Source organism: Melospiza georgiana, chromosome 3 (assembly GCF_028018845.1).
Source record: "Melospiza georgiana isolate bMelGeo1 chromosome 3, bMelGeo1.pri, whole genome shotgun sequence".
In the NCBI taxonomy this organism is placed as follows: domain Eukaryota; kingdom Metazoa; phylum Chordata; class Aves; order Passeriformes; family Passerellidae; genus Melospiza; species Melospiza georgiana.
The window spans coordinates 44,300,443-44,319,496 of record NC_080432.1 but is presented as its reverse complement, the minus strand read 5'-3'; the positions used below and the strand labels follow the sequence as shown (position 1 = coordinate 44,319,496).

Genomic DNA, 19,054 nt, shown 5'->3' with positions numbered 1-19,054 from the left:
TCCTTTGTGCCTGCAGCAGCAGGACCGTGTACAGCTGGTTTAAACTTCTGGGTTGCCCTTCCCTCAGGCAAGGGACATGGCTCCTGGCCGCATGTGCAACCTGCTCCCTGCTTAGGAAGGATTTACCCCCGGGGCAAGGTGGGGTGAGGCAGAAAGCAGGTGCCTTGTGAGGCCTGGGCTCCCACAGCTCAATGCCAGTGCTGCAGTGGGTCTGTATGGGCACAGCCTGCCCAGCTGCAAACAGGTAAGGAGAGGGATCTCCAGAGCTGGTGACACCCTTTAGGTTCACCCTGTTCAGCCCTGGCACCAAAAGAATGGCACTACAGAGCCTCTGTCCTGGGATGGCGTGAGCTGAGCTGCTCATGCCAGGCCGTGTCAAATATGCTGGGCTAAGGCACACCAGGCCAAGCTGTGCCAATCCATGCCATGCCAGCCAAAGCCATGTTGAGCTACACAGGGCTGCACCGTAGGGTGCCAAGCCCTGTGTGGTGGCCATGCCCGCTGGTAACAGCACCGCCCAGCATAGCTGCACCATGAGTCACGGAGGGCACGCAGGGGCAGCCCCGTGTGGCTGTGGAATACCCCAGGGCAGTGGGACCTGCCCGGGGAGGGCCCTGCTGGCAGCCAGCAGCGAGGGGCAGCTGGGGTGGGGGTGCCAGCCGGGGCACGCAGGGAGCCCGGAGCAGCGGTGATGCCCGTGACCACCCGGACCACTGACTGAGGTGCTGCGGGCACGGTCCCCGCAGGCAACAGGGAAGGGAGAAGGGACACGACAGTCTGGGATATCCGGCGGCACCACCGTACTCAGCCGTGGCACTGGAAGGTCATAAATGCTGGGGACAAAGGTGCAGTTCAGAGCTTCACCCAGCCACGCTGGGCTGCCGGCAGTGTGGAGCAGTCACCCTCAAATCCATTCCTAGAGGAAAGTTGCTTCCTCTTTTCCTTCCAGCCTCAGTTTCCGTGCGGACCCAACCCTTTCCTCAGAACAATGGTGGAAGGGGCACGCCCATCCCGGCGGAACCCCTCCATCCCTGGGAGCTGGGAGAGGGTGACAGCAGACAGAACCTCACCACCAGCCTGGATCTACAATCCCCTCCAGTGTCTGTAAACTGTCACTGCTCCTTTAATTCCCCCTCCCACAGCCCTCCCGGCTTTGCTCGTACATCCTGCCCGCCGAAACTCCACCTTCCGCGGGGCTGTACTGAGCTGGGCTGGGCTGGGCTGGGCTGGGCTGGGCCGGGCCGAGCCGAAGCGGGCAGGGCGGTGGCGGCAGCAGCTTCCGTAAGTCCATCCCCCCATCCTCCCCCTTGTCCGACCCCCAGCTTGGGGTTAAGCACCGGGGGGGAGCCCGTCGCCGGGTCCGTCCGTCTCCCCCTCCCTGGCTGCTTCCTCTGTTTTCTGAGCTTTTCTAGGCATGCCTACCCCTCCCATCCCTTTCTGTCTGCGGGGATTTTTGCATTACCTAACGCATCCGCAGAGACCCAGAGGCTTCCCAGTCGGGGCGGCGAGTAAACTGAATACCGCAGCCTCCCGGGATGCGCTACCGACCCCAAAGCCAAGCCCGCATCCGTCAATGGGATGCGGTAACATAAAGGGGAGCCTGTGGGAAACGAGGAGCTTTGTCATCTGGAGGGCTGGAAAGGGCCCGAGAGCTGCTTGAGCACTGTGGGATGCCATGGGCGGCTGTGATGCCTTGCCCCGAGCTGAGTATGCGGCAGGATTCGGTGTGTCAGGGCTGGTTTTGAGGAAGGGAACTCCCCACTTCCGTTGATTTGCAAGAGCAGCTGGCAAACCAGAGGTCGGCAAAGATTTTTGGCTGGATTTCAACAATGATGCTGCCCAAGGGTTTTGCAGTAAGAGCTAAAGTGCACAAGGTGTCAGGGACCCTGCAGGAACCTGTGTGTCTTTTCACTCCCGCCTGGGAGGGATCGGAGGTGCCTCAAGTACTGGAAAGCATCATATTGGAGTTGGATGTCACCTGTGGTGGAAAACTGCCCTCGGGGCTTGGCTTGTCTCATCAACCCCTTCCTCCTCCGTGGAGGACCTGCAGTGTCTGTCAGCATAGGCCTGGGGAGTGTCTGTAGCTGCCCCCATTGCTTTAGAGACACACATGGTTCCTCTCCCATTCTGGGGTCTGAAATGCTTTCCTTTGCTCTGCGCTTGCGTGACCTCCGTCTGCACTGAGCACAGCCTGCCCGAGTATTTTGAGCCACAGAGCTAAGAATAACTCGTACGGTGCCCGTGTCTGCAGAGAGCTCCCCATGTCTGCAGCCATGGCCCGTGCTGGTACGTGGGGTGGGAAAGGGTGCAGGGAACCTGGCGGGGGCTGTGGGTAGGGGAAGTTCCCTGGCCACTGGCAGGTTGTGGTGTGAGTGCCGGGGAGGTGGTGAGGTGGGATCTGGGGGCAGTATGGGCAGCTGTACCTGGGATCCCTCCTCCCTCAGGGCCCCTCAGTTCTGGCAAGTGTCTGGGGCTGGAGAAGCCATCCTGCCAGCTCTGCAGGCACCGAGTGCCTTGCCGCTGGGAGAGACTGCCAGGGTGCGGCTGTGGGGCAGGAGTCGTGGGAGGACCTCCATAGATTTGGGACTGTCGTAGAGGAGAGAAGGGCTGGCGCTTCCCTGGAGAAGGGTAGTGGGTTTAGAGCATCCCAGAGCAGGCAGAGTCATGGGAAAGGGTAATTTTTTTTCTTCTGAAAAGCTTCTGGCTAGGACAGCCACATGGGTTAGCAGCCAAGTTTATGCCCTATGTATGTGCCAGGAGCTTACACCCTATTCACTGTTGCCTGCCTTCCCTTTAGCTGTCACAGCCCTTCAGGACAAGGAAAGCCGCCTCTTTGGAGCCAGGCTGTGTCCTGCTCCCCTGGGATAGGGCACTGGGGAGGGAGTGGGCAGCACTGGGATTCCAGTTTGCTGCTCTGAGTGGGTTGCTGGCTTCTGGCTTATTTACCCAAGGACTAGACCACTTTCTCACATGGAGAAACCTCTGAAGTATTCGGCACCAGCCCAGCCAAGCAGGAGCTGAGGTTGCTGGGGAGGGGGGCAGGATGAGCCGCAGATGCCAGTGGGCTGGGGACAGTGGCACCATGGCCCTGCTGCAGGTGACGCTGCTTGCGTGGAGGCTTGGAGCAGCCGGAGCCAGAGGCTCCTTGCAGCCTGGGCGGTGCTGTGGGTGTGCGTGCTGGCTGCTGCCATGGTGCCTGGACAGGGCTGAGGGCAGCTGGACGCCGGGAGGGGAGCTGGGACTTGCCCACCGCAGCGGGCGCGGTGGGGCAGGGCTGCGGGACCAGACATGCCTGGCAGCTGTGCCAAGCTGGTTCGGAGCTCCCGGCCGTGAGCTGCTGGTCAGAGCCCCGGGAGGATGGCCAGGCCAGGGAGAGGTGCGGGATGGGGCTCTGCGGTGTCTGTCCGGCCCCGCTCTCCTGGTGCCGGGGTGCCCCGCTGAACTCCGCAGTCCCTTCCCGGTATCTCCCTGCAGGCTGCTCCTCTGGCGGTCGACGAGCCTTGAGTCATCCTCCCTATCCACCCTGTGTGTGTATGCCGTCCCGCCTCTTCCTTCCCTGTCCTTCTCTGGCCCCATAGCTGGAACTATCTGCTGGGCTCCTCCCTACCCGGCCCTATTGACTCAGTGCTCAGGCAGCCGGGCCGGCTTTCGGAGAAGAGGGAAAAGGAGAGGGAGAGGCCCCTGGGGGTGGGAGAAGCCGCAGGCAGCCGCTGACGCCCTCCCGGCCGAGGCGGGTGAGGAGGAGGCGGGACGAGGGAAGAACCCGGAAAGCTGCGCCGGGAGGAGAGGCTGACGAGGTTGGAAAGTGTCTGGAATTCTTCCGGGCTCAGCCTTTTGGCATGGCGGGGACAGGACAGGACCCATGACCTAGGTGCTGGGGACTGCCTTCTCTCAGCCCGCGCTCAGTGCTGCTTTGCCCCCTTGGTGTCCTCTAAAGACAGCAGGGCTGCAACAGCCAGGCTGGAGGACAGGGCTCAGAACGGGGCTGCTGCTGGGGATGGGGCCTGGGACGTTCTCCTGGTGTGTGTGTGTGTGCCCACCCTGGGGTGCTCCGGTTTCACTGGGCTCACTGGACCAGGCATTGCTGCTGGAGAGGGTCCCTGCTGTGGGAGTGGTGGGGAACTGGGGATTCAGCCTCCAAGGCTGGCTCTGTGTGATGGCTGAAATCCCCAGGGGAGAGCAAGGTGGCAGCCGTGCCTCAGGGCGGCCATGCCCGTTCTGTTGCAGGGAGTGGAGCGGGAGGCAGCGGTGCTGGTGCCGAGCTATGATGCCCTTTGGCGGGATGGCTGCTCGTGTCGAGAGAGACCGCCTGAGAGCCGAGGGGCTTGGCCAGCACCACAACGCCATCAAGTACCTCAACCAGGACTATGAGGCCCTCAAGCAGCAGTGCATCGAGAGTGGCACCCTCTTCAGGGATCCCCAGTTCCCAGCTGGCCCAACTGCCCTTGGATTCAAGGAGCTGGGGCCACACTCCAGCAAGACACGGGGAGTGGAGTGGAAGCGTCCGTCGGTAAGTGCTGGGCTTGCTTCTTCTGCAGGGCTGGCGTCCCTGTCCTGCCTGTCTGCGCTGATGTGGTGTGCTGAGCTGCAGACTGGCCTTGCTGGCACCCCTCAGTGCTTGGGTCCCTGGAGTGCTGCAGAGCCACTTTCCCAAGGGCCCAGGGCCGTTCCCTATGAGTGTCTGCTCAGAAAAGCATTGTGTCTAGCAGGCACTGCTTCCTCTGGGCAGCAGACTGTGGGCTTCAAAAGAAGGTGGGTTGTGTTCTTGCTCCTAGGTGCCATGGCATGGATGTGTCACCCTCAGTAGCTGGGGCTTTTGAGAGTGCATATCCCCTGGTGCCATGAGGGCGAGGGGAATGTCATCCAGCCTTGTCCTCCCATGGATACAGCAAATCTTGCCTTGCCTTACCGTGATGGCCTTGGGCTTGCAGTCAAGCACCCTTCCCTAGCTGAGGGCAGGTGGGGTACATCTCACAGGGACCATATACCATTTCTCTCGAGTCAGAGCTGCAGTGGGTGCCAGCCCTGCTAAAGCCCAGGCCCTGCCAAGATCCAGCCCCAGCATCTGGTTTTGTCCTTCTGCAGGAATTAGTGGATGACCCTCAGTTCATCGTTGGCGGTGCCACCCGGACAGACATCTGCCAGGGGGCTCTGGGTGAGTGTTGAAGCTTTGTCCCTGGACCTTGGTCCAGGCAGCAGTGACTGGGGAGGGTTGGGTGGCCCTTTCCAGTCAGTGAGGTGGAAACTGCAAGTCAGGGGGCATCCTGTGTCTCCTGGTAGCTCTAGGTTAAAGCTCCACAAAAATGAGTTGATGTGTGCACAGCTTGACCGTGCTGAGGTCAGTGGAGATTCTGGGTGCATCCATGCCTCACACATGCTGACAACAATGCCAGGAGCTTCTCCAAAGAGCTCCCTGCTTTGGTAAATGGTGAGGGATGGCAGCTGCATGACAATAACAAACTGAGCTGCTGCTGGTGGTGGTGGTGAGAAAATGCTTGTGAACAAATGTGGTGTGGCAGAAGGGTATGGAGAGGTGTACAAGTGATAATTTGTCTTTTCTCTGGGGGTGTCTCCCAAGGCAAAGGCACTGAGGCAAGGAAAGAAGTGTGAATGGGCTGGGTAGGCTAGCAGAGTTGAACCACAGCTGGGATTTTGTGGTCACCAGAAACAGATCCTGGTACCACAGACAGTGTTGTCCTGACTGGGGGCAAGTAGGGCACTTGATTGGGAGTACTGTATACCTTAGCACACTTAGCATGCTGTTTTCAGGGCTGACTACATTTAATATACCCAGTAATTAGGACAAACTTGAGGTGGCAACTGGAGTGCATAACAGCCCAAAGCACTGTGGTATTGTTCACTTGGTCATTAAAAACTCAGAAATGGCATTTTGTCAAACCACAGCCCATTACAGGTTATCCAGGCTTGAGGCTAAGGTGTGAAAGGCTTCAAAGGTAAAAAAGAAAAGAGAATTAAGTCAAAGAATTTAAAGCACAGTGGCCTGGAGCAGCACTTGTGGTTAAGATCCCTCGGAAGGAAAAGTGCGGTGGCATTGCTTGCAATTTGAGAAGCTGGGGCAGCAGCATGAAACCGCTCGCTTGCTAAAATGGCTTTTTACATGCAAAGTGTAATTGTGCTGCAGAACTGCTGTCTGAGACATGGAGGGCAGTCAAATGAATGAGTTACAGGAGGGTCCAGATAAATGGCTGCAGGAGGGGGCTGTTGGTGCTGACTGTGTGTGGTGGTCTGGACACAGGCTCCAGGTGAAGGAGGAATGTTCCTTGTTGCCTTGAGCTAATCCTTCTCTCTGTGGGCAGGCTGAGCAAGCCAGAATCACCGAGTTCTGCTTGCTGGACCTTGTGTGGTTTTTCGGTGGACTTTTTGAGCTGGGTAGCCACAAACATTTGCAAAGAGAGCACACCATGGGCTCCTAAACATGTATCACCTACCCTCCCAGCTAGGGAGGTGATGGGTACTCATACCACCTTCCTCTCCTTCCCCAGGTGACTGCTGGCTGCTGGCTGCCATTGGCTCCCTCACGCTCAACGAGGAGCTCCTGCACCGCGTGGTGCCCCATGGACAGAGCTTCCAGGAGGACTATGCTGGCATCTTTCACTTCCAGGTGGGCTGGGAGCTTTTGGCCCTCCGCAGCTGGTGGGCTGTGGCAGAAGCGAGGGTGGTGGGTTGAGGCCATCCCTCTGGGGGAGGGATGATGCCATGTGATGCTCTGAGCTCACCCCACTCCCTCATCACCCCCCAGATCTGGCAGTTCGGCGAGTGGGTGGACGTGGTGGTGGATGACCTGCTGCCCACCAAGGATGGGGAGCTTCTGTTTGTGCACTCGGCGGAGTGCACCGAGTTCTGGAGTGCTCTGCTGGAGAAGGCCTATGCCAAGTGGGTATCCCCATGGTGGGCACGTGGGCGGGCATGTGAGGGGCGGAGGGAGGGGAGTCTCCTGTGCCGCTGGCCCTGCCTGTGCTGGGTGTCAGGGCAGTGCAGTGCGCTACCTGCTCATCTCCTCACGCGCCCCTCAGGCTGAACGGCTGCTACGAGTCGCTCTCGGGGGGCAGCACCACCGAGGGCTTCGAGGACTTCACGGGCGGCGTGGCGGAGATGTACGACCTGAAGCGGCCGCCGCGCAACATGGCGCACATCATCCGCAAGGCGCTGGAGAGGGGCTCCCTGCTGGGCTGCTCCATCGACGTGAGTGACGGGATGGGCCGGGATGGGCCGGGCTCTGCCGCAGCGCTGGCCACAGCGAGGCTCACAGCCAAGCCTGGGTCAGCACTCCCCTCACTGGGGCAAGGTTACTCCTTTGCCCTCCTGCCACAGCCCCCTTTCCAGAGCCAGCGTGGCAGTCCTGCGGCACAACACGTGGCTCCTTTGGATGGAGCGGGATTGTTCATCTCCAGTGCAGGACAAGGCACTGCCTTTAACTCTGGCCATGCTTTGCATCAGCAAATTACCTGGAGCGGGGTTTTTAAATTCTGAAGTTTGGGTGGTTCCTTGATGGATCTTTGGTGTGCTAAGGAAACTGGCTTTAAATTGTCCCCAGCCAGCAGTCTTTGAGCACAGGGAGCTGCTACCTGCTAGTTCTCTTGGCTGGAGCAGTGCAAAGCAAGGAGAATTCTCCACACAGTGGACGGAAGGGATAGGGATAAGACTATATGAATTCAGTCCTATTGACTTGAGCATTACACTTTCTCCTCAGATCACAAGTGCCTTTGATATGGAAGCAGTGACCTTCAAGAAGCTGGTGAAGGGCCACGCCTATTCTGTGACGGCCTTCAGAGATGTGAGTCACCTAGGTTAGACTTTAATAGCAATATCAGCCTGGCTAGTGGCATGGGCTCCAACTCTTGTGTCTGGTGTCTGGCAGGTGAACTACCGGGGCCAGCAGGAGCAACTCATCCGCATCAGGAACCCCTGGGGTCAGGTGGAGTGGACTGGAGCCTGGAGTGATGGGTGAGCAGGACAGAAGGGATGGCAGTCTCGCTCTGTCAGGCCAGTGAGCACTGCACACGCAGCAGTCAAGCATGGGGCATTGAGGGGAAGCTCACAGTGTGCAGAGCCCTTTGCATCAGAAAGAGAAGAGTTATAGGCCAGCTCTGAATTCCTCTCAGGAGTCCTTATCTAATTGTCTCTCTCCTGCTGTTCCAGATCCTCTGAGTGGAACAACATTGACCCTGACGAGAGGGAAGAGCTGCAGCTGAAGATGGAGGATGGAGAGTTCTGGTGAGTGCTGGAGCAAAGTGCTGCTCTATTTCAGCAGCCTGTCTGGGAAGGAGCAGAGGAGCTGGGGAGAGATCCTGCAGTCATGCTTCACCTGAAGCGCATGACCTACCTTTATGAGCTGGCTTCCCGGCACTGGAGAGCTTGCCAACATTTTCTCATCTGATCTAGTTAATAATTTTCCTCCCTTGAAGGAAATTCAGGCCAACTAAATGCAAAACAAACATGTAGGAAGAGTAAACATTCCAAAACCAGCACAAGGCTTTAAATAAACTATAACTCTTTAGGGTAAAAGATTTTACTGTCATTTAATTCTCCTAAAATGTTAGCTGGGTCCAGAGCTACTTGTGCTTTCCTCCCTGCCCACAGCAGTGCCCTGGCCTGAGCCCCTCCTTGCCTCCCACAGGATGTCGTTCCGGGACTTCATGAGGGAGTTCTCCAGGCTGGAGATCTGCAACCTGACCCCCGATGCCCTGACCAAGGACGAGCTCAGCAGGTGGCACACACAGGTGTTCGAGGGCACGTGGCGCCGGGGCAGCACTGCCGGGGGCTGCAGGAATCACCCAGGTACCTCTGGCCCCCATACCTGTGCTCCTGGCAGCATGATGGAACCAGGCGTCTCATCCATGCATCCCCTTCCTCCCAGCCACATTCTGGATCAACCCCCAGTTTAAGATCAAGCTGCTGGAAGAAGATGATGACCCTGGGGACGACGAGGTGGCCTGCAGCTTCCTGGTGGCTCTGATGCAGAAGCACCGGCGGCGGGAGCGGCGCGTGGGAGGTGACATGCACACCATCGGCTTTGCTGTCTACGAGGTAACCCCTGCCCGCCCCCAGGCTCCTTCCCTGGGACAGGCTCAGCCCTGCCAGTCCCACCTCAACCCCAGCCCTCAAGAAAATCTTTCCCACCAGCTTTGGCCAGCTGTGGGCTAATGCACCCCAGCCTGTGCTCCCTGCAGCTGTAAGGGATGTGGCAGGTACTGGGATTCTGATTTTTTTCCCCTCTTCCCTCCTATCTGCAGGTTCCTGAGGAGGTATGTGCTGAGCTGTCAGAGCCTACCCCATCTTGGAGGGAAGCACAAGACTGGGCAAAAATGGATTGCTGCATCCAGTGGCATGGGAGCTCCACAGCACTGGCTGTGGCTAGTGTGCCAGTGGGAGCTGGGCACCTCCATGTGGGACGGAGGGAGGGAGGGAGGGATGGCGCCTAGTGGATGAGCACGGCAGGGCTGTCCTACCTGATGTGGCCCGTGCTGGTCCCGCCACTCCCTGTGGGTGCTTCCCCTTGTGGTCCACAAGCACATTCCTTCCCCCAGGCCCAGGGCATGCAGAATGTGCACTTGAAGAAGGACTTCTTCCTGCGAAACCAGTCCCGGGCACGGTCTGAGACCTTCATCAACCTGCGGGAGGTGAGCAACCAGATCCGGCTGCCCCCCGGCGAGTACATCGTGGTGCCCTCCACCTTCGAGCCGCACAAGGAGGCCGACTTCGTCCTGCGGGTCTTCACCGAGAAGCAGTCGGACACAGCGTGAGTGCCGGCGCCCTGGCAGGGACACCCCGTGTCTGTCAGCACTGGGGTGTCCCCCCCTGCACCTTGCCAGCTCCCCTGCTGGCTGGGAGACCGCTCATCACGTTGTTTTCCCCTCTCTGCCCCAGGGAGCTGGATGAGGAGATCACAGCAGATCTGGCAGATGAGGTAGGAGCCGCCACTTTGGATCGGCTGGTGCTGAGGCTCCGGCACTTGGGAGGGGAAGGCTGGAGTGTCAGTGTGGCTGGAGAGGGGCTGGCAAGGTTGGGGTGATGGAGGTGTAGGAATTAACAAAGATGAGAAAAACAAAGAAGAGCTTCCTTTCCAGTTGGCATTTATTGAGCCTGGAAGGCAGGGCAGAGCCTGGGTTTGACCACTAACCTCTTCTTTCTGGTTTGCATCACCCCAGGAGGAAATAACTGAGGATGACATAGAGGACAGCTTCAAGAACATGTTCCAGCAGCTGGCAGGGGAGGTGGGTACGGCTGCACCGAGCTCTGGAAAGCCCTCTGGGGAGGGGAGGGGACAGGACTGAACCCCTGGCCGTGGGAGTTCCAGCCCACCCCACCTCACTCAGTCCCATCCTGCAGACAAGTCCATCTTTGCTGTGACTCAGCCCAGCTGCCCGCAGGGATGGTGTGATGACAGGGGCAGATTTGGGGAAGAGCACCCAGCTGTGACCAAAACTCCTCTGAGTGTACAAGAAATGTAATGGCATCTTCATGTTTTATGACTAAGGCAGAGATGTTTAGGCAGGAGGGGGACAATGGCCACAAGTGGGGTGGAGAGCAGGCAAGGGGTGATGCTAACTCTGCTTCTGTTCCAGGACATGGAAATCAACGTCTTTGAGCTTCGGACTATTCTGAACAGAGTCATCGCAAGACGTAAGCACTACTCTTCCTACCCCTGCTCCCTGCAGCCCAGGTTGCTCAGCAGGCTGGGTTTTGGTGCATGTGCTCAACCTCCTCCTTCCTCCTCAGACAAAGACCTGAAAACGGATGGGTTCAGCCTGGACTCCTGCCGCAACATGGTTAACCTGATGGATGTATCCTCCTGGTGCTGTGGGCCAGGGCTGGTTTTTGTGGTGCTCAGCCTGCAAGAAACAAGACTTGTCTCTTGGAGCTGGGGCTTGGCTCTCCAGCAGTGCTGAAGCTGTTTAACTGGGGGAAGAAAGGAAGGGTCCTTATGGCTTCAGAGCCACGTGCCCTACACTCTTCGACTTCAGCAGCAGGTTTTTGGCAAGGGCCATCACTTCCCCTGCTTGCTTGGGCCCTGGCTCTGCCACCAAAAGCCTGGCACGGTCCCACCCCATGCCTTCTGCTTTCACCTCCAGGAGGAAGTTCCTGTGTTTCACTTCCCATGGGCTCTTTAGCCTGATGTGCTGTTGTGCCACCCAGCCTTTGAGGCACTCCTCAAAGGAAACAAGGACTGTTGGGTTTCTTTCCTCCAAACCATCCTGTCCAGCTGCTGTGGATGAGTCAAGTGACAGGAGCCATGGCCAGTGTCCTGCTTGTACAAGGACATGCAGCTGGGGAGTCTGGCAAGGAGCACCTCTGAGCCCTTCTCCAGCCTGGCCCTACAACATTCCTTTTGCTGCAGGCCAGCCCAGCTTTGGTCCAAGGACAGCACAGCAATGTGCTTCCTACAGCAGCAGCACAGCTGCTCCCAGGGAGTGGCAGGGCTGCTGGTTCAAGTCTTACCCTTTCCTTGCTGGGTTGCAGGCTCTTATTTTATTGATGCTGCAGGGGAAGGTTGGGGGAAAAATTGGACAGGCCAAGTGTGTCCAGGCTTTTGTCACCTCCTGTGGCTGGGATCTGGTAGCTTTGCCTTTGTGCCCTCCCCTTTCTTGGCTGCTTTGACCTCCTTGACCTTCTGCCTCCCAGAAAGACGGCAGTGCCCGCCTTGGGCTGGTGGAGTTCCAGATCCTGTGGAACAAGATCCGGAGCTGGCTGGTGAGGAGGAGAGGGGGCATGGTGCACTGCACAGGGGTAGCACCCCTCCTGAGGCAGCAAGGAGGGGGGACAGCCAGCCTGGAGGCCACAGGAGAGCCCTCTCTTCATGTCCCCTGTGATGTTTTTGCAGACGATCTATCGCCAGTACGACCTGGACAAGTCAGGCACCATGAGCTCCTATGAGATGCGCATGGCTCTGGAGTCAGCAGGTAGGTCTGGAGAAGGATGGGACTGGGCTGGAGGCTGGGCAGGGGGCTCCTGCTGTCAGAGTCCTGTCCTAAATAGCAGGAGAAGAGCGTGACCAGCTTATATTGCATGCTTGAAGCCAACCTGTTGTAGTGAGATGCGGCCCCTGTATGCACCAGGCTTTCTGCATCACAGCTGTGCCAAGTGTTGGAGCCTGAGTTGGAGATGCACACAGGATGGTCCCAGCCTCTGGCCTGCTCTGGCCTGCAGAATCCCATGCTGGCAAAGCAGAGGCTGGGGTGGATTAGTGAGCTAACTAGTCATATATGGCTGCAGGGAGAGCATCCCCTCTTGCTGCTGAGGCTGGACACAGTGCCCTTCCTTGGGCACTGGATTGGTGGACCCTTTGTGTGGATGCATGGACTTTCACACCTACACCCTGCTCTGCTGCCTCCCTGGGGGCTGACTGCTCTCTGCCTTGCAGGTTTCAAGCTGAACAACAAGCTGCATCAGGTGGTGGTGGCACGCTATGCAGACAGTGACATGGGCGTGGACTTTGACAACTTTGTCTGCTGCCTCCTGAAGCTGGAGACCATGTTCAGTGAGTGATGGCCCTGGGGCAGGCAGGCAGGGCAGCGACAGAGAGATGTGTTGCTCACTTTGCTTGTGTTCCTGCAGGGTTCTTCCGTAGCATGGACCCTGATGGCACTGGCACTGCTGTCATGAACCTTTCTGAGGTGAGAGTTCAGCCCAGTGAAAGTTGGGGTGGGAAACAAGGGGGCACAGCATTAGGGTGAATGGGGCACCTGGGGTGGGTGATAGAAAGCCCTCCAGCCCCCTGGGTAGGGAAAGAACCCATAAAAGATCAAGGTGAGTAAACAGGACTGCTGCAGGCTCTGTGTTTCATGGAGGGCTGTTAAAATTGACTTATGAAGACACCAAAAATGCACCCTGCTCATTCCTTCTCCCTCTCCTTCCCAGTGGCTGCTGCTGACCATGTGTGGCTAGGAGTTACAACGGATCTGCTGCAGCTGGGACACCCCGATGGGCCAGGCCCACTCCAAGTGCCTCCCCTTGGATCTATGGATACAGGATACTCTTCCCCCCTTGCTCCATCCCACTGGTGGCTGAGCCACCAGCCCTGCCTCCCAGAAAGCCTCACACCATCCTCTCCAGTGGACCAGGGGTCAAGGCAGGCAGGGGATTCCCTTCTCCTCTTCTGGGCTGGGTTCTTTCCACATGCCCTTGCTCCCTCTCACCCCAGAGGAGGAGGAGGGCGAGCAGCACGGGGTACTGTGAGTCCCTGCATGGTGGCAGGCTGTGGCCAGCTGCAGAGCAGGAGGGGCAGCTGCTGGGGCACCAGGGGGAGGACACTGGTATCGCCTGCTCCAGGGCTGAGCCACCCCTCCAGCACACCTTGCCTGTCTGCACCCACACCTGGCAGCAGCAGCACATACTGCCGTGCTCAGGCAGCACGTTCCCAAGGGAGCCACAGGGGCCTTCTGGGAGGAGGGATGGCCACACTGGCTGTCATCAAGCCCTTGCACCATTCTTAGCACTCCTAAGCACGACCAAAGCGTGGAGCCTGCTGGCTCCTTTCTGCGTGGCCTTCAGCACATCCCTTCCACCTCCATGCCCTAAGGGCTGGCCTAAGCCCAGCACTGGGTCAAGCTCTACAGCTCAAGCACTGAATGTTTCGGGGCTCCTCCATCATGTGAGCACGTGCAACCCTGTATTGCAGCACTGAAGCTCCTCTTGTCCATGCAGGCACAGCCGTGCCATCACTGTCACAGCAGCCTGGCCTCCCCTCCCATCCCTGGGAGCTCCTGGGACATCTGCTGCCCTCGGTCATGGCCCACAGCAGGGCTAGGGGGTACAGCACCCAAGAGGCAATGCCTTCCTCCAGAGAGCAGGGGGTGGTGGTTTATGGGAGTCTTCAGCACAAAGTTGGGTTTTTACTCCCAATCCCTCATCCTCCCATGCTGTAACATTCTCCTCTTATCTTGGGCTCCATCTTTGCTCTCCATCAGAGCAGATGAACTCCAGTGCCAACATATTTGCACTTCTCTGTGCTACTCCATTTGCCTCACCTTCTCCTGGGGTGGTGGGGTGGCTCCAGCCTGGCAGTGGGCCAGGGCCCGTCCCCTGCCCTGTAGAGACAGGCAGGCAGTTTGCTCCCCAGACCCCTGTTGTCACTGGAGGATGCAGTGACCTGCAGCAATAACCACTGCTGCCTGCCCGGCAGCTCTGCTTCCTCACCCTGCTCACTGTGCTCTCCAGGAATAAACAGATCTGCTAGACCTGTGCTCCGGGATGTGTCCTGGGGTCTGTTACACCTGTGCTCTGGGAGGTCTCTTGGGGTCTGTTACACCTGTGCTCTGGGAGGTGTCCTGGGGTCTGCGTCCTCCCTCTGCTCGCCGTGGGCCGGTGCAGAGCCAAGCCCAGGTCACTTGGCTGCTTGCCCAGCCTGGAGCAACACCATCAGGACAGGACTTGCTGTGGGGCTGGAGACATCCACATTCCCTAGGATTTTATGAAATTTGCCTCTTCCTTTGCACAGGTGTCTCAACATTTCCACATGGAGCAGCACCATGTAAGAAAGGGGGAAGGGAGCACTGCTCTTCAGGAAAGGTGTCTTGTGGAGGCTAGGGAGGGGAAAGAGGATAGGATGGAATTAAATATGGAGCTGGTGGAAGTGGAGAACAGCCTGGAACTCTGGACCCTGGAAAGGGACCAAAAAAGTTTTATTTCTTCCCTGGGTACAGCCTGTGGGAAGTGAATGTTTTCCCCTGCTCCCTTTGAGGTCATGCCAGTTATAGAAGCCCTCCACAAAAATGAGAGTGGAGTGCTGGATGCTGGGGCTTTTCACAGCGTGGCTCAGAGCAGGACTGCTGTCAGTGCATCCTGCTCCTTGCTCACACTCCAGAAGGACACTGCAGCCTGGATGGCCAGGGGTGCTCAGCATTTGTAAGAGGAGTGACCTTGTGTACTTCATCCATCCCAGCATCTCAATATCCCTTATATGGGTGTCCCTGGCACCAGCCCAGCTCTCTGGGGCCAGCGTTCCCACAGTGGGGCAGCAACCAGTTCTGGGCCAAGCCAGCCTGGCTCAGAGCACAGACAGGGGCTGAGGTGTGCTGGCAGCAGGAAGCAGCCCCCAGTGCCTCACAAGGCTGCTCTCTCCTGCAGAGGCTCGCCAGACTGGATGGAGGTGGGCTACTTGTGCTTGTCTCTTGACTACCTGTGAGCTGAGCTCCCTCCCTGTGGCCTGGGAGCTCCTTAGGGCCTGCCAGCCCAGGCTTTCTGCTCCTCCATGCAATCCCAAATCCCCTGCAAAACAAGGCTCAGGTGCAACAGAACAGGGGTGCAGGCAGGCAGAGCTGTCCCAGCTGCAGGGCCTCATCAGGCACATAGAGGCCCAGTTATAGGGCATGGTGACACCCTGGCTTTGGGATGACAGGTGCCCCTGGCGTAGCCTTACCAGAAGCCCCCTCCCTCCCTCTGGGTGCCAGCTGGCAGATCCCTTCCCTCCCCAGCCCTGGCAGCTGGCAGGACAGTATCAGCAGGGGGTTGGCAGGTGGCACTTCCCCAGCTAATGCCACTAAAAGTAGCCTGGCTCATCCCCCTCATTGCAAAGGGGACAAGGAAGATGCCCAGCAGAGGCCTTAAACCCTGAGGTGAGCTGAGCAGCAAGGGGGCCAGGTGTGACCAGACCTGCTCCTGGCTTTGGGTTTCTCTTGGCACAGGCACTAGCCAGCACTTCTGCCTTTCCCACACCTGCCCCACAGGTGTATGCGGGGTGGGCCAGCAGCGACCATGGATGCACAGCACCACTGCTCCTGCTCCCCAGCATCCCAGAATTTCCTGCACCTCATACGGCCCTGCCTCCCCCAGCCCAGAGCTGCCTGCCCTTCCTGGGGGTTCCCCTCTCCCCCCAGCTGCTCATGTCCATCCCCAGGCACAGGAGGGGGCCAGAACTGCAGCCCATCCCCACCTGGCCCCAGCAGCTGCCCCAGCAGCTGGGCTGGGCTCTGGCATCTCCCTCTTGGCCAGGCTTCACTCTGCCCCGGGCCCACGACTGCAGGAATGTCATTCCTGTGGGCACAAGGGGCCTTTGTGTGAGCAGGGACGGGGTGTGGGGGCCCAGCCCAGCATCTCAAGCTGAGGCTGGGGACAGGCACAGCTGAGGGCTCGTGGGTGGGCAGCAGCTGACTCCAGCATGGCCCCACAGCTCCCAGCCAGGCACAGTGCTGTCCCCACTGCTGCAAGGGAAGGAAGCCCTCTCCTCATCCTCCCTGTCCCTCCAGCACCAGCAGCATCCTGCAGTCACTGCTGGCTCAGCACCAGTACAGAGCCTTAGTACCTGTGCCACTAGATGCTAAGGTCTCAGCCACCCCCCAAGGGGAGCAGGAGGGCTGGGACTTGGGGCCAGGAGCGCCGGCCAGCAGCTGCTGGATTTGGCCTTTTTCAACAGCTGCCGTCTCAGCGCCAGCAGCAGGGAATGTGCCTGGGCTGGGGCTTTCCAAGGCCTGGCCACAGTGCATTAAACAACCTATTTATAGCACTTGTGTCCCTCCTCAGCAGGAATGGCCTGTGCTCCTCCTGCACAGGGCTGGGTGCTTGGGTGCCACCACTGTCCCCACCACCAGCACGCTCCAGGATCCCTGCCAGAAGGGTCAGGTTTCCTAAAACAAAATATTCTTGGCCTTCCTGACTCTCATCTTCCTCCTCTGCCACTTCTGAGAGCTCCCAGTACTGCCCAGAGCAAGACTCGCACCAAATCTCATACATCTATTGGAGATGCCCTTCTTCCCATGATCCCTGCTGAATCCTTTGGAGATTTTATCAAACAACAGAGCAGAGGTCCTGCTCTGGGAGCAGGCTGAGTGCTGGCAGGTCACTCCTGGGGTGGCCTGTGCCAGACTGGCTGTTGTGTGATGGGACACAGGTCTGCTCAGAAGACCTCTCTCCACAGAAGGGAGTTGTACTAGGAGGTAGCACAGCCATCTCCTGCCCAGATGCTGGCCCAGCACACACCCATGTCCCTCCAGCCGTGCCTCCTCTGAGGTGGTGTCCCAATGGGTCCATCCTCTCCCAGAGGAGATGGAGTTGGAGCTGGCTGGCTCCAGCCCTTGGATCTGCCCAGAGGATGTGTGGGCTGTGAGCTCACCCAGGCTCAGCAGCAAGAAGGAAGGGGCTGGGCTTTGGGCAAGCTGAATTCTCAGGGGTTTGGGATGGCAGGGAGGAGAAGACAAGAGGACAGCTCTGTGCAGTCCTGCCACCACCCTAAGGATAGACCCCTGTGTGGGCTGCTTCCAGCCCTGCTATCTCACCAGCATTGCTCCACTCCCAGGCTTACCAGAAGCCCATATCCTCCTCGTGCTGCCCAGGGGAATCTCCTGCTCCTTCTTCCCTGATGTCAGCTGTTAACTGCTCATCTGTGAGAAATAAGTACTATGGAGGCGTATACAGTCCCTGTTGAGGCTCGGGAAGTGGATCTCAGCCCTTCCCATCAGTTAATAGGGTATACAATAGAGAAAACGGGTGCCTGAAAGAAAGCAGTCTTGACACGTACCCAGCCAAACATAAACCAACCATTTAGTGAGGAATTTTGAGTACCTTGATGAAGAGGGATGAAATATAGACCAGTAAAAAGTGTTGGGAGACAGAGCAGTGATTGCAGGACCAGAAAGTCCTCCATGGATCAGAGAAGTTGCAGCAAGGCTCTAGGTGCTTTGGCCTAGAAATCACACAGACAGGACTCTGCTGCCCTAAATCTTTGGTTTCAAAGTAGATACTGTTGCGATTTTGTTTTCTTTCAAGGTTGCATTCTCTTCCCAGCTGTGGGCTCTACTCGACAGAAGATGAAGTTTACATCCCTTCATCTCTCTGGGCTGTACTTTTGCCCAGTTGGACCCACACCTTCCAGATGGGGGAAGCGACTCGGAAAGATCTCTGAATTTTTGGCAAGGGACAAAAATCTGCCTTTCTATGAGTCCCAAGAGCTTGGCAATTAAGCCCTGCCCCACCTTCTTCTCAGTGCTGGGATGTTGCAAGCATCTGGCTCTCAAAGCAGGGTGAGAGCCTTCTGCGCTCCCTCCCTGGCAAGGAACAGGTTTCTGCAGAGGCCACACACTACAGCCCCTTTGTTCCCAAAGAATTTTCCATCCACTCCCTTGTGTATCTATCTCAGCAACATTACACTCAGATACAACCTAACACTCAGAGGCAATGCTCCCAGGAATGTGTTGCAGCATCTCTGCACCTGGTAAACACCTCCCTCTCCCCGTGGGACTGGAGGACAGGATTCCTCCAGTAGGGATGGCAGGAAGATCAGTTCCCTCAGCCCAGGCAGGGCTTTTCCTAGGAAAGGGCTCCCTGGGGAATAAGATGTCCACTCTCCTCTGTTACTGTCATCACTAACACTGACCTGGGGTGCTGCATTTTCATCCCAGTGGTCCCCAGCCTGCTCAGAGTGCTGCAAGTGCCCTCTGCACAAGGAAAGGATATTCCCAGTGGAGCTGGACAGGGGAAATCAAGGCACTAAGCAAGGCTGATCCAGCATTGGCTGGTCGCTGCAGCACAGCGAACCCAGCAGTCTCAAGAGCAGGCCAAGCAATGCACCCTGATGTAGGGGAGATGCTCCTCCTGGGGGAACACAAACCCTGACAGAGCTGCAGCAAAGCTTTGGCTCCTGCTTCCTTTGTGGGAGCTCTTCCTGCTCCCGGCACGGCGGCCAGCACGGAGCCCTGAGCCTGTGCCATGGCCTCTGAGCACAGCAGCCCACCCCGAGCCCGGGAGCCTCAGGCCAGTCCCACGGGGCTGACGTCAGCCCCGCTCCTTGAAGCTCTGGGGCCATCGGGGAGCTGTTTCTGCTTTCAGCACATGGTGTCCCAGCCTGCTTTCCTCATCCATGGCTGGCTCCCTGGGAAGAACCCATGGGGCTGGGAAAGGTCACCCTGGCTGAGCTAACCACCCTTGGATGGGACTTACTGGGCAAGGAACAGCTTACAGCAGGCAGACAGGGAAATGGAACAGTGGTTTTTGGTCCCTCGTGTCTGTTCATTCTCCTAAATTCTTCTTGAGCTAGAGCCAAAAGTAGGGCCCTGGCAGGGTTTTGGAAGGAAACAAGGGGAGGAAATGAAAACAGACATCC

At 58.0% G+C, this 19,054-nt stretch overlaps 1 protein-coding gene across 1 annotated transcript; it reads left to right on the top strand.

The window, feature by feature from the left end:
* The first annotated feature begins 1,212 nt into the window (after positions 1–1,212).
* On the top strand, positions 1,213–14,204 carry CAPN11 (calpain 11). The gene is made up of 22 exons (XM_058020223.1): positions 1,213–1,281; positions 4,228–4,510; positions 5,086–5,155; positions 6,504–6,622; positions 6,761–6,894; positions 7,035–7,203; positions 7,712–7,795; positions 7,880–7,965; positions 8,161–8,235; positions 8,639–8,799; positions 8,879–9,048; positions 9,255–9,266; positions 9,549–9,760; positions 9,889–9,928; positions 10,170–10,235; positions 10,587–10,644; positions 10,741–10,805; positions 11,644–11,712; positions 11,843–11,921; positions 12,383–12,499; positions 12,577–12,635; positions 12,880–14,204. Exons 2-22 carry the CDS (start codon positions 4,265–4,267, stop codon positions 12,904–12,906), a joined length of 2,118 nt encoding a protein of 705 aa, XP_057876206.1. The 5' UTR covers positions 1,213–1,281; positions 4,228–4,264; the 3' UTR covers positions 12,907–14,204.
* The last annotated feature ends 4,850 nt before the right edge of the window (positions 14,205–19,054 follow it).

Bases quoted from the DNA above. Each gene is read 5' to 3' on its own strand.
- CAPN11 (XM_058020223.1), top strand. From the start codon at position 4,265: ATGATGCCCTTTGGCGGGATGGCTGCTCGTGTCGAGAGAGACCGCCTG. The intron at 8,236-8,638 runs GTGAGTGCTGGA...TGCCTCCCACAG, and splicing joins ATGGAGGATGGAGAGTTCTG to GATGTCGTTCCGGGACTTCA. The intron at 10,645-10,740 runs GTAAGCACTACT...CTTCCTCCTCAG, and splicing joins GAACAGAGTCATCGCAAGAC to ACAAAGACCTGAAAACGGAT.